At 45.7% G+C, this 11,704-nt stretch overlaps 1 protein-coding gene across 1 annotated transcript in view; it reads left to right on the top strand.

Annotated features, from left to right (window-relative positions):
- Positions 1 to 11,363, top strand: part of DCUN1D1 (defective in cullin neddylation 1 domain containing 1) — a 13,063-nt gene extending 1,700 nt beyond the window's left edge. The window contains exons 2-6 of the mRNA XM_015822407.1: positions 446 to 614; positions 3,688 to 3,818; positions 5,659 to 5,741; positions 7,140 to 7,236; positions 11,227 to 11,363. Of these exons, the coding sequence (XP_015677893.1) occupies positions 446 to 614; positions 3,688 to 3,818; positions 5,659 to 5,741; positions 7,140 to 7,236; positions 11,227 to 11,306 (560 nt within the window). The 3' untranslated portion in view covers positions 11,307 to 11,363. The remainder of the gene's footprint in view (positions 1 to 445; positions 615 to 3,687; positions 3,819 to 5,658; positions 5,742 to 7,139; positions 7,237 to 11,226) is intronic.
- The last annotated feature ends 341 nt before the right edge of the window (positions 11,364 to 11,704 follow it).

The following is an 11,704-nucleotide window of genomic DNA, read 5'->3' as shown; positions in this document are numbered from 1 at the left end:
ATTAACTTGACCAAATTACTAATATTTGTTTTTACTTATGTTTTTAAATTTGTAGTTTTTGGGGATTAGTGTTTTATCTGGTTGTTAGCCGCCCTGAGTCCGTAAGGAGAAGGGCGGGATATAAATTAAATTAATAAATAAAAATTAATAAATAAATAAATATTCTCTCTCCTTTGTGAAACCAGGGAACTGACCCATTTTAAATTGCAGTTGTGATTCCAGGCAAGAAAAGGACTGTGAGACGCTTCTTACACATTTTAAATTGCCACGAGGGCTGTTAAATGGCACCTGCCAGCAGCCAATGTCCCTTGAGTCAGAAATTAGTTTCTCATGCACATGGTTTGCTTTGAAATCGCACCTACCAGTTCCATTCTTGCTGGAGTGCTTATTTCTAGGAATTTTTAAATATTCATTTCTTTCTTTATTTTCTCCTTTAAACCTGAAGATCCTCAAGATGAGAATAAAATTGGCATAGACGGCATACAGCAGTTTTGCGATGACTTGGCACTAGACCCCGCCAGCATTAGTGTCTTGATAATTGCCTGGAAGTTCAGAGCGGCGACGCAGTGCGAATTCTTAAGGATGGAATTTATGGACGGGATGACAGAACTTGGGTAAGTGCTAGGGCCCATCCTGTGATGATGCATGTAGAGCCCGTTGGGCTAAAGCGGCACTAAAACTCTGCCCATGGACTGTTTTATTTACAGAAAGACACTCTTTAATTTCCTGCCAAACCAGTCTCTGGCCTAGTTGCGCATTGATTCTGGTGCATAACAAGGCTTATAAGCTTTGCACTTACAAGCACTTTTGTGGCCTGGAGGTGTATATATATGTGTGTGTGTGTGTGTGTGTGTGTGTGTGTGTGTGTGTATGTATGTATGTATGTATATATATATGCAGGTCTTGGCGTATTCGGGTCTTTTCCCGTGTAAGATTGAGAGTATCTTGGCAACGTTTCGACGAGGTCCCACTCGTCATCTTCCGGCTGGGGTCTTCGGCTTCGTGCTTGTGCGAGCAAAGTGTGATTGGAGCTGCCGTCTCTCTATAAATATTGGTGGGGGTGTGTGGAGTGCTGGCTTTGTTGCTGTAGGTGGGTTGGTTGGCTGTGTTGGAGTTATTGTTTGGGGATTGTTCGGCTGTTTTGTAACAATCCGCAAACAATAACTCCAACATAGCCAACCAACCCACCTACAGCAACAAAGCCAGCACTCCACACACACCCACCAATATTTATAGAGAGACGGCAGCTCTGATCACACTTCGCTTGCACAAGCACGAAGCCGAAGACCCCAGCCTGAAGATGACGAGTGGGACCTCGTCGAAATGTTGCCAAGATACTCTCAATCTTACACGGGAAAAGACCCGAATACGCCAAGAAGGAGCAAAGTGGCTTGAGTGGCTGGAACGCTGGGCAGGAGGTTAGCAAGCCCGAGTTTGAGACCCAAGAGTTGCTATGGGGTGGGGTGGAGCTCTCGTTCTTCACTCCAGCTCCTGCTGGGGACATAAAAGGAGCCCCCAACTGGGTGTCCCCAGGTCAACAGTGATGTCACCGGCTAATGCTAATCCTTTCAACCCAGGAGCTGTCTGATACGGTGATTCTGACACAAGTGCAAAACAATTTAAAAAATAATAATAATCAAGTGTTACAGCAATGTTTTCCAAACTTGGGCTGCTTTTAAGATGTGTGGACTTCAGCACCCAGAATTCCCCAACCAGCATAGGCTGGTGGGCTGAGGAATCCTGGGAGTTGAAATCCACCCCTCTTCAAATGGCCATGCTTGAAAAACACGGAGTCACAGAGTAATGGCAGTGGTGTGGTGACAGAATTAAGAGGAACAACATTGTCCGTCTCTTTTTTTAAATTGTGTTTTTGAAGACTTGTGTTTAGCTTTTGTTTTTTAATTGTCGTAGGTATAGTAAGATCACCTGAAAACATTTATTTTTACTACACAAAGTGGGAAATCATTGTATTTTTGTTGCGTTGTCTGTTGGGCCGTGAGGACTCTGATGCTTTTTCTTTGGAATATTCATTCGTACCTGGAAGTGTAGAAGAAAATGCTCCTTACAGACATATTAGTACTAGAACTGCACTTGTGTATTTGTTTACTCCTTTGGCATGTGTGTCGATGCAAGGTGTGAGAAAACTGTGAAGCAACATAGATGTTAGTGTTCCATATGGCAGTTTTTATACTCCCGATGTTTTCTGAAATGAAGGCAAATACACAGACTATCACATAATTGACTTGAATTTCTAAGAAATTCCTTTAAGATATAACCTTTCCCTGGTATATATTTTTGTCTCGGTTGCCATGTTCACTTATTTGAAAACAAATAAATTATTGGAGACGACCTGAAAGAGAAGCTGTGATAATTCTTGCAGAATTGTTCTAAACCTCTGCCTCATGTGGAAATTTCACCCGTAAGCGATTTTGCAAATGTATAGATTAAATTAGTATTGTAATAAAGCACATGATAGAGAACTTCAGAGATCATCCATTCTAAAAGCAGCTATCGGTTGTCCTTGACTTGCAACCTTTTGTTTAACAACTGTTTGAAGTTACAGTGACCTTGGAAAAAGTGACTTATGACCTGTTCTCACATTTATGACCAGCTGCAGCATCTTGCAGTCTTTCTCGATTGTGATTTGCTACCTTTTTTTTTTTGCCAATTTCCAGCAAAAAAGGGAGCCGTGGTGGCGCGGTGGTTAGAATGCAGTACTGCAAGCTAACTCTGCCCCCAGTCTGCAGTTTGATCCTGACAGGTACAAGGTTTTCTCGGCCTTCCATCCTTCCGAGGTCGGTAAAACGAGGACCCAGATTGTTGGGGGCAAAATGCTGACTCTGTAAGCTGCTTAGAGAGGGCTGTAAAGCACCGTGAAGCGGCGTATAAGTCTAAGTGCTACTGCTCTTGCTGAAAACACCCACGGGGGAACCAGGATTCACTTCCTGACCACATGATTCGCTTAATGGCCATGCGTTTCTCCTAATGACCCCAGTAAAAATGGCATAAAGTTAGGTCCAACTCCACCTACAACTGCAAGGATTTGTGACAGAAATTCCTGTCCCAATTGTGACCCTAAGTCAGGGGTAGGCAACCTTGGCTCTTTTATGACGCGTGGACTTCAACTCCCAGAATTCCTGAGTCAGCTCTGCTGACTCAGGAATTCTGGGAGTTGAAGTCCACGCGTCATAAAAGAGCCAAGGTTGCCTGCCCCTGCCCTAAGCCAAAGACTACCTGTATATGGGATACGGAAAGTCCTCGATTTACAACCACAACTGAATCCAACATTTCCATTGCTAAGCAAGGCAATTGTTAAATGACTTCTGCCCCATTTTGCTAACTTTTTTTTGCCACGGTTGTTAAGCGAAGCATCGCAGTTGTCCAGCGAATCGCGTAAACGTTAAGCGAATCTGGCTTCCCCCATTGACTTTGCGCCCAAGCTTCGATCACGTGACCACGGGGGAGGCTGCTGTGATTCTAAGTGAGAAAAAAAACCTGGTCAAAGTCACTTTTTTTTCCCCCAGTGCCGTTGTGACTTCGAAGGGTCACCAAACCAAAAGGTTGCAAGCCTAGCACTGCCCGTGTCAGTACAGTCCGTAGAAGGATTTAAAAACACGCAGCGTGATGTGCTGACTGGAAGAGGAGGAGAAAAAAAACACAACCCCACCTTTTTATGTATTGATACAGATGTGACAGCATAGAAAAACTAAAGGCCCAGCTTCCTAAAATGGAACAAGAATTGAAAGAGCCGGGAAGATTTAAGGACTTTTACCAGTTTACTTTCAACTTTGCCAAGAATCCAGGACAGAAAGGTTTAGGTATGTATATGCCAGCGTTTCCTAGCTCAGGGAGGAATGACTCATCTCAGGCACCGGAAAACAGATTCCTCAGCAGTCACTGGGGCTGAACAGGATGATGGAAACGGCCTTTTCCTCTCCGGCGTGATGCCGATCGATTGAGACAAGCCCATTAGTAGTAACTGTGAGAGGGATCTCGGAGTCCTAGTGGACAATCGTTTAAATAGGAGCCAGCAGTGTGCTGCAGCTGCCAAAAAAGCCAACACAGTGCTGGGCTGCATTAACAGGGGGATAGAATCAAGATCACGTGAAGTATTAATACCACTTTACAATGCCTTGGTAAGGCCACACTTGGAATACTGCATCCAGTTTTGGTCACCGCGATGTAAAAAAGATGTTGAGACTCTAGAAAGAGTACAGAGAAGAGCAACAAAGATGATTAGAGACTGGAGGCTAAAGCATATAAGGAACGGTTGCTGGAATTGGGTATGTCTAGTTTAATGAAGAGAAGGACGAGGGGGGACATGATAGCAGTGTTTCAATACCTCAGGGGCTGCCCCAAAGAAGAGGGAGTCAAGCTATTCTCCAAGGCGCCTGAAGGCAGGACGAGAAGCAACGGGTGGAAGCTAACCAAAAGAGAGAAGCAACCTAGAACTAAGGAGAAACTTTCTGACAGTGAGAACAATTAACCAGTGGAACAGCCTGCCTCCAGAAGCGGTGAATGCACCAACACTGGAAGTTTTTAAGAAGAAACTGTACAGCCATTTGTCCGAAATGGTATAGGGTTTCCTGCCTGAGCAGGGGGTTGGACTAGATGACCTCCAAGGTCCCTTCCAACTTTATCATCATCATCATCATTATTATTATTATTATTAAGGTCCCTCAGCAAAGTTTCAAAGGTGCCCTTCCCCAAAAAAGGCAACTGGGTTTTTCGGTTTCAGTTCACTTCAGAACTGAAGAAATTTCTTGGATGAGAACTGAAAGAAAAAAACAACAACAACCCAGTTGCCTTTTTTTGGAAAAACACCTTTGGGACAACCACGATCTGGATGATTGAGAGTCTCCGTAGACCTTCCCTCAGCAAGTGTCATTTCACAAAGTTGTAGTTTGCCAGACACGAAGCCCTGCTGTCAAAGCTTTACAGTTGTTTAGAGGCAGTTTCTAGCTTTTTCCTCCCTCCCTGAAGGGCTCTGTTGCTGATCAAGACAACAAGGCACCCCTGAAATTTTAGGGTAGGGTTAGAAGCAAACTCTGCTGACTGTGAAGAGGGACACAAGGGACACAAGGGAAAAGAGAAAACCCATTGTAAATGTTTGCTTCTTTTAGCCTAGTGCAGGGGTAGGCCACCTTGGCTCTTTTATGACTCGTGGACTTCAACTCCCAGAATTCCTGAGCCAGCCATGCTGAGGGGAAAGGGAAAAGTTTCCAAGCTGAGCCATGCTGGCTCAGGGATTCTGGGAGTTGAAGTCTACGAGTCATAAAGTGGCCTAGGCCTAGGCCAGAGGTAGGTAACCTTGGCTCTTTTATGACTTGTGGACTTCAACTCCCAGAATTCCTGAGCCAGCCGTGCTGAGGGGAAAGGGAGAGGTTTCCAAGCTGAGCCATGCTGGCTCAGGAATTCTGGGAGTTGAAGTCCACGAGTCATAAAAGAGCCAAGGTTGCCTCTACCCCTGGCCTAGTGTCTAGTTGGGATAGTCCGAGAAGTCTTTGGTGGGGGTAAAGGTGGAAAAATCCTGAAATCCAGGAACATTTGAAGCATCCTTATGCTACAGAATGTTTGCTTTACTTTGTTAATTATGCATTCCAAAAATGGTCGTTCTGGATCATAATGCTTTAAAAAATAAATTCTTTAATGTTACAGATTTAGAAATGGCCATTGCCTATTGGAACTTAGTACTTCATGGAAGATTTAAATTCCTAGACTTGTGGAACAGATTTTTATTGGTAAGTTCAAATATTAATTGTGTCTTAACAAATACATACATGTCGAGTGTGTGTGTGTGTGTATGTGTGTGTGTGTGTGTATGGTATAATCAATACCATTATGAAATCGAGTCTAGATCAAGAATTGTTGCCTGTGAACGTAATAGTAGGTCAGATTGATGTTAGAGTGAACTGGCGGATTTTCTTGTCTCTACTGATAGTCCTTGATTTACAACAGGTGGCTTAGTGACCATTCAGTTACAACAGACTTTCCCAAAGCTACTTACACCCGGATATGAAGTTCTGACAGTCAGGCTTACCCCCCCCCCCCTATAATCACCTTATCACATTTTGGACGCTTGGCATTCGGCCCACATTTGTAGCTGTTTGTAGCATCCCCCAGTCATGGGGCCATAATTTATGATGTCAAAATTTATGAAATCAAAACACCCATTGCTGGATTCACTTTATGACTGCCGCAAAAAAGATCGTGAAATCTGGCATGGTCATCTGGAGACCCGCTTACTAATCGGCATGTCTTACAACTGTAATTCCAGGCACAATTATGGTCATAAGTTGAGGATTACCTGTATTTGTAAGGCACCAGAATTACTTGGTTGAGTTGGACGGCTATGGAAATGAATGAATGAATGAATGAATGAATGAATGAATGAATAAAGGAAGGAAGGAAGGAAGGAAGGAAGGAAAGAGAGAGAGAGAGAAAGAGAAAGAAAGAAAGAAAGAAAGAAAGAAAACAAATAAAATCAGAAATTACAAAAGAAAATATTTAAAAGTTTTAATTGCAGATTGATGACTGAGCAAAGGAATGTGTGAATTCTCAGTCATTTTAAACACCGCCTGTCCTTGGCCTTGAAAGGGTTGTCTAGGAATTGCTGACCGGACCATTTCTGCTTTTGTGGATTCTGCATGAGCATCTACAGCCCATTAAATCTGGCCCAGAGCCCAGAGGAGGCACTCTATTTTAACTGAGCCTCCAGCCAGGCCCTCCGTTGATGGCCCTCCCCAAAGCGGAGCAAAGCCTTACTTCTGAGCACTGCCCGGGAGCTACAGCCACAGTAGCAGCCCCTTCACTGGAAGTGAAACAGTCTCTCTCAGTGCTTTGAAAGCGTGGAAGCCAAATGCCTTCCCAGTCCTGCTTTACTCCCAACACGTGAATTAAGCCGATCTGAGAAGCAAAGCTACGTCGCTGTGCAGAACCGTGGTGCTCAGCAAATGATTAAAATATCAATGATGTCGAGATCTGAGATCCAGATCATTTCAGCCTGGCTGTCCCAAGAAATGTGAAGAGGGGATCCTCCAGTCTTGGAACCACAACGTGCCAAGCCTTAGAGTCCTGTTGAGGAATCAATAGATCAGTAACCTCTTGACTTATGACGGTGGGATTTTTCTCTCAAACAGGAACATCATAAAAGATCTATACCGAAGGACACTTGGAACCTTCTTTTAGACTTCAGTGCAATGATAGCAGACGATATGTCAAATTACGACGAGGAAGGTAATGATGCTTCTTGAGGCTACTGCAACTCACATTTTTTTTTAACCAACATTCCCCGGTTTAATTTTTCCCCCCCCTGCCTTTATTATTTTTAAAAATAGTTCAAGGCGGTGAACATACCTAATACTCTTTCCTCCTCCTATTTCCCCCACAACGGCAGCCCTGTGAGGTTGGTTGGGCTGGGAGAGAATGACTGGCCCAAAGTCACCCAGCCAGTGTTCATGCCTAAGGTGGGACTAAAACTCAGGGTCTCCTGGTAATTGGCTCAACGTCACTCAGCTGGCTTTCATGCCTAAGGCGGGACTAGAACTCAGGGTCTCCTGGCTTTAGCCTAGTGCAGTGGTTCTCAACCTGTGGGTCGGGACCCCATTTGGGGTCGATCGACCATTTCATGGGGGTCGCCAAGCAAGGCTGTCTGCCATTTTTTTTGTCCGCCATTTCCCCCCCCCCTTTTCCGGCGGGTGCCTTACCTCCCTTGGGCTGGGCCAGCTGGTGATTGGCCTGCTCCGTCTCTGCCGCTTGCCAGCTACGCCTCAGCCGGCGCAGGGGGCGGAACCACGCATGCGCGGCGCTCCCGGGCAGGGAAAGTCCTTGACTTACGACTGGTTGGGTAGTCCTCGACTTACGACCGGTTTAGTCCTCGACTTACGACCGGTTTAGTCCTCGACTTACGACCGGTTGGGGTCGCGGCATTAAAAAGGTTGAGAACCACTGGCCTAGTGCCTAAAGCGCGAGACCGAACTCTCTCTGTATGTGCCACTGATGCTGCTCAAATGCAATAGTTATTTTCCTCAACCCTTAATCTACCATCTGATTTGTTCATCAGTTCTCAGAGGGGTGTTTTTTTTTTAATTATGAGGAACCCAGAGAGTAAGCAAAGATTTGTTTGTCCAACATCTGAAAATAAGGCGGATTGGTCATTGCCATAGAGACCATGATCTTAATCCCAGAGAGCAGCCTTAAGCAAGCTACAGTATAAAAACCTGGCTTTAAAATGAATGGTGCTCACAGGCATTTCCTTGCTATGAAGGTGTTTTTTCCCTTATTTCAACAAAACCAGCTTGCCAAACCAGCTACTGCTGAGTCACTAACCCTGCCGTGTTTCCCTACTGCAACTCACCAGGCCATTGACTGGGCAAATTTTAACAATCCGTCACACCTTTTCCTGTGTTACGTTTTTTTTTCTCTGATTGCTTGAAAGGCCTACTGACATATGTCGGTGTTGACTTTAAGGCCCTTTAAATCCTGTAACAATTTAGGGCAGTGGTTCTCAACCTGTGGGTCGGGACCCCATTTGGGGTCGATCGACCATTTCACGGGGGTCGCCAAGCAAGGCTGTCCGCCATTTTGTTTGTCCATTTTTTTTGTCCGCCATTTTTTTCCCCTTTTACGGCGGGTGCCTTACCTCCCTTGGGCTGGGCCAGCTGGTGGTCGGCTTGCTCCGTCTCTGCTGCTTGCCAGCTATGCCTCGGCCGGCGCAGGGGGCGGAACCACGCATGCGCGGCGCTCCCGGGCAGGGAAAGTCCTCAACTTACGACCGGTTGGGTAGTCCTCGACTTACGACCAGTTTAGTCCTCGACTTACGACCAGTTTAGTCCTCGACTTACAACCGGTTTAGTCCTCGACTTACAACCGGTTTAGTCCTCGACTTACGACCGGTTGGGGTCGCGGCATTAAAAAGGTTGAGAACCACTGATTTAGGGCCTGGTTCTTATGACGGTCCATGTCTCCTACAACTTACCTTTCTGGTTGTTTAGATCAGTGGTTTTTTTTTTTTAAGTGGTTCTGGGACCCCCCTGAGGGTCGCTCAAGACCCTCTCAGGCGCCCGTCAAATCAAAACTATTGGCCAGATGCTGAAGTTATTTGCAAAAAGTTAAATTAGTGTCCCCCTTATTATTGTTTGGGTCTACTATTGCCGTTTCTACACGAGTCAAGAAATAATTAGTGTGTGAGCGTGTCAATTTTTAACTTTTCATATGGTAAATATTGATAGATACAACCTTCTTTATAGCTCCCAAGACCATGGAATACACTCCCCAGCCAAGGTTCATAGGTTCAAATCCCACCTTAGCTGTGAAAGCCAGCTGGGTGACTTTGGGCCAGTCACCATCTCTCAGCCCAAAGCACCTTACAGGGTGATTGTTGTGGGGAAAATAGGAGAAAGAAGTATTATGTGTGTTCACAGCCTTGAGTTATTTGTAGAGATAATAAAGGCAGGATACAAATAAACTGTTAAATTGTCTTGATTTCGATGTTAATGCCTTACGTTTAAATTGTATTTTGTTGTCCAAAGCCATCTTCAGGGCATATGTATAGGAGGATAATCATAATCTGAAGAGCTGGCATTTGTTGTTGTTGTTGTTGTTTTTGTTTTGCTTTCTTTCTGAGAGAAAAAGGTAAACTAATCTGGCTTGCCTCTTCCGGATCCATTGCCTACGCTTCCCTGGGGCTGGTTGCAAAAACACTGTCTGGGAGCAGGGGCAAAGATTCCCAGGATGAGAAAGCCTGAGTTAGCTTAATTCTGAAATTCTTGGGCCAGAGTGAAAATAAAACCCAAGGAAAACTTTGTTCAAGGAAGGAAAGAAAACGTGGGTGGATTTCAGCGGGAGAAAAAAAAACACACCGATCCTTTCATTTTATAAATGAAAGGTCCCTTGGACTGTGTTTAGCAGAGACTTAATGGCTGTGTGGCCTCAAGTAGGAAGAGGAGAGCTCTTCTAAAGAAGAACTTTTGAGAGAAATTAGGAAAAAAATCTCAGAACTGCTTTATTGTGGAACACTAAGGCCTTGTTTGTCAGTCCTAGAAGAGATCAACCCCGACTGCTCTTTAGAACAGGGCTTTTCAACCAGGGGTACGGGTACCACCTGTGGTACATTGGCACCTGGCAGGTGGTACGCGACCATCCTAGAAAAGCGGTAGCAGGAGAGGGGAATGAGCTGAACCGGTGGCAGCACCGCACAAGCCTGAGCGAGAGACGGCTGGAGCTGCAGGGCTGTCAGGGCTCAGCGGAAGCGCCAGGATCAGTGCCGCTTTCCAGCTGATTGGCGCTTCTTCAGGGCTGTCAGGGCTCAGCGGAAGCGCCAGGATCAGTGCCAGGCTCCAGCTGGAGCTCGGCACTGATCCTGGCGCTTTTGCTGAGCCCAGAAGAAGCGCCGATCAGCTGGAATGTTGCAGCATCTCCAGGGTCTTGTGATTTACATTCAGATGCTTGGCCACTGATTCATATTTATGACGGTCACAGTGTCCCAGGGTCATGTGAAGTGACCAAAACCTGCTGCAACCAATCAGCAGACGGGGGGGGGGGGGGAATAAAAACCAAACACCCCCCCACCCCCCGCTGCCAATCCTCAACAGAAATGCTCACAATAATGAAAACCTCGGGCAGGAGGAAGAGTGCCACCGGGTGGGCAGGCAGGTGTCTTGCTCGGCTGTGGCTTGGGGGGCACTTTTTTCAGTGCCATTGTAACTTTGAACAGTCATTAAGCGAACTGTTGTAAGTCGAGGACTACCTGTACTTTATCACTTTTTTCCTTTTGAGGGGGGTCATCAAGTTTTTGACACCTTGCTAGGCGACTGGTGGTACTCGGATGTTGCCATATCCTAAAAGTGGTACAATGGGTGAAAAGGTTGAAAAGTCCTGATCTAAAACAGATTTAAAACAAATTTTCTGGCTTTGCAGACCAGTGGGGGGGGATGATTCCGTGTCAGTAGTGGGCAAGAGCACACACACACACACACACACACACACTCATGTCCATTTACGTGAGCGGTAGACATGTGCGCCCATCATTCGCGCAAGTGGAGATGTGCACGCTTGCCCACCACTTCCGTGGCCCGGTTCTGAACAGCTCAAGGCCCTGTAGTTGGCCACAGCCCAGGGGTTGGGGACCCTTCCACTGAAAGGGGAAGACAAAAAAAAAGCCACAGTCTTCAACTAAAATTTTGGGAAGATGTAATCCCTTGTCTTTTCCTGTTCTCTTTTTCCCAGGTGCCTGGCCTGTTCTTATCGACGACTTTGTGGAATTTGCACGACCTCAGATTGCTGGAATAAAAAGTACGACAGTGTAGTGCTAACTGAACCTTCTAACCTTGTACCTAGTCTGTACAAATAAACATAATGGGGAAAAAAATTGCAGTCACTTTCTGCCAATGACTGAACTGGACCGAAGACCCAACCCTCAAGAGATAAAAAGCGGAGGGTGGCTGCAAACTTGTAAGGATACACCTTGGACCATATCAGACAGACTACAGGTGGCTTGGGCCCCCCTCTCCCAGCCTGGGCTGCCCTTAACCCCTTGGAAACTCCAGCATTGTGGATATCATCTTTTTCCCTCCCTCCCCTTTTTTTATCGGAGCCTCCTAATGCTTTCCATAGATCTTTTCATGTTTTTGGATGACTCTTTTTTGACATTTCCGGTTCCACCTAAAGTACGTTCTGTTTTTTTCACCAAGCAAAACTCTTTGGT

This window comes from Protobothrops mucrosquamatus, unplaced genomic scaffold (genome assembly GCF_001527695.2).
Source record: "Protobothrops mucrosquamatus isolate PMUCROS unplaced genomic scaffold, P.Mucros_1.0 scaffold1554, whole genome shotgun sequence".
Taxonomy (NCBI): Eukaryota; Metazoa; Chordata; class Lepidosauria; order Squamata; family Viperidae; genus Protobothrops; species Protobothrops mucrosquamatus.
Note: the sequence above shows the minus strand (reverse complement) of the source record. Positions and strands in the feature narration are given on the sequence as shown.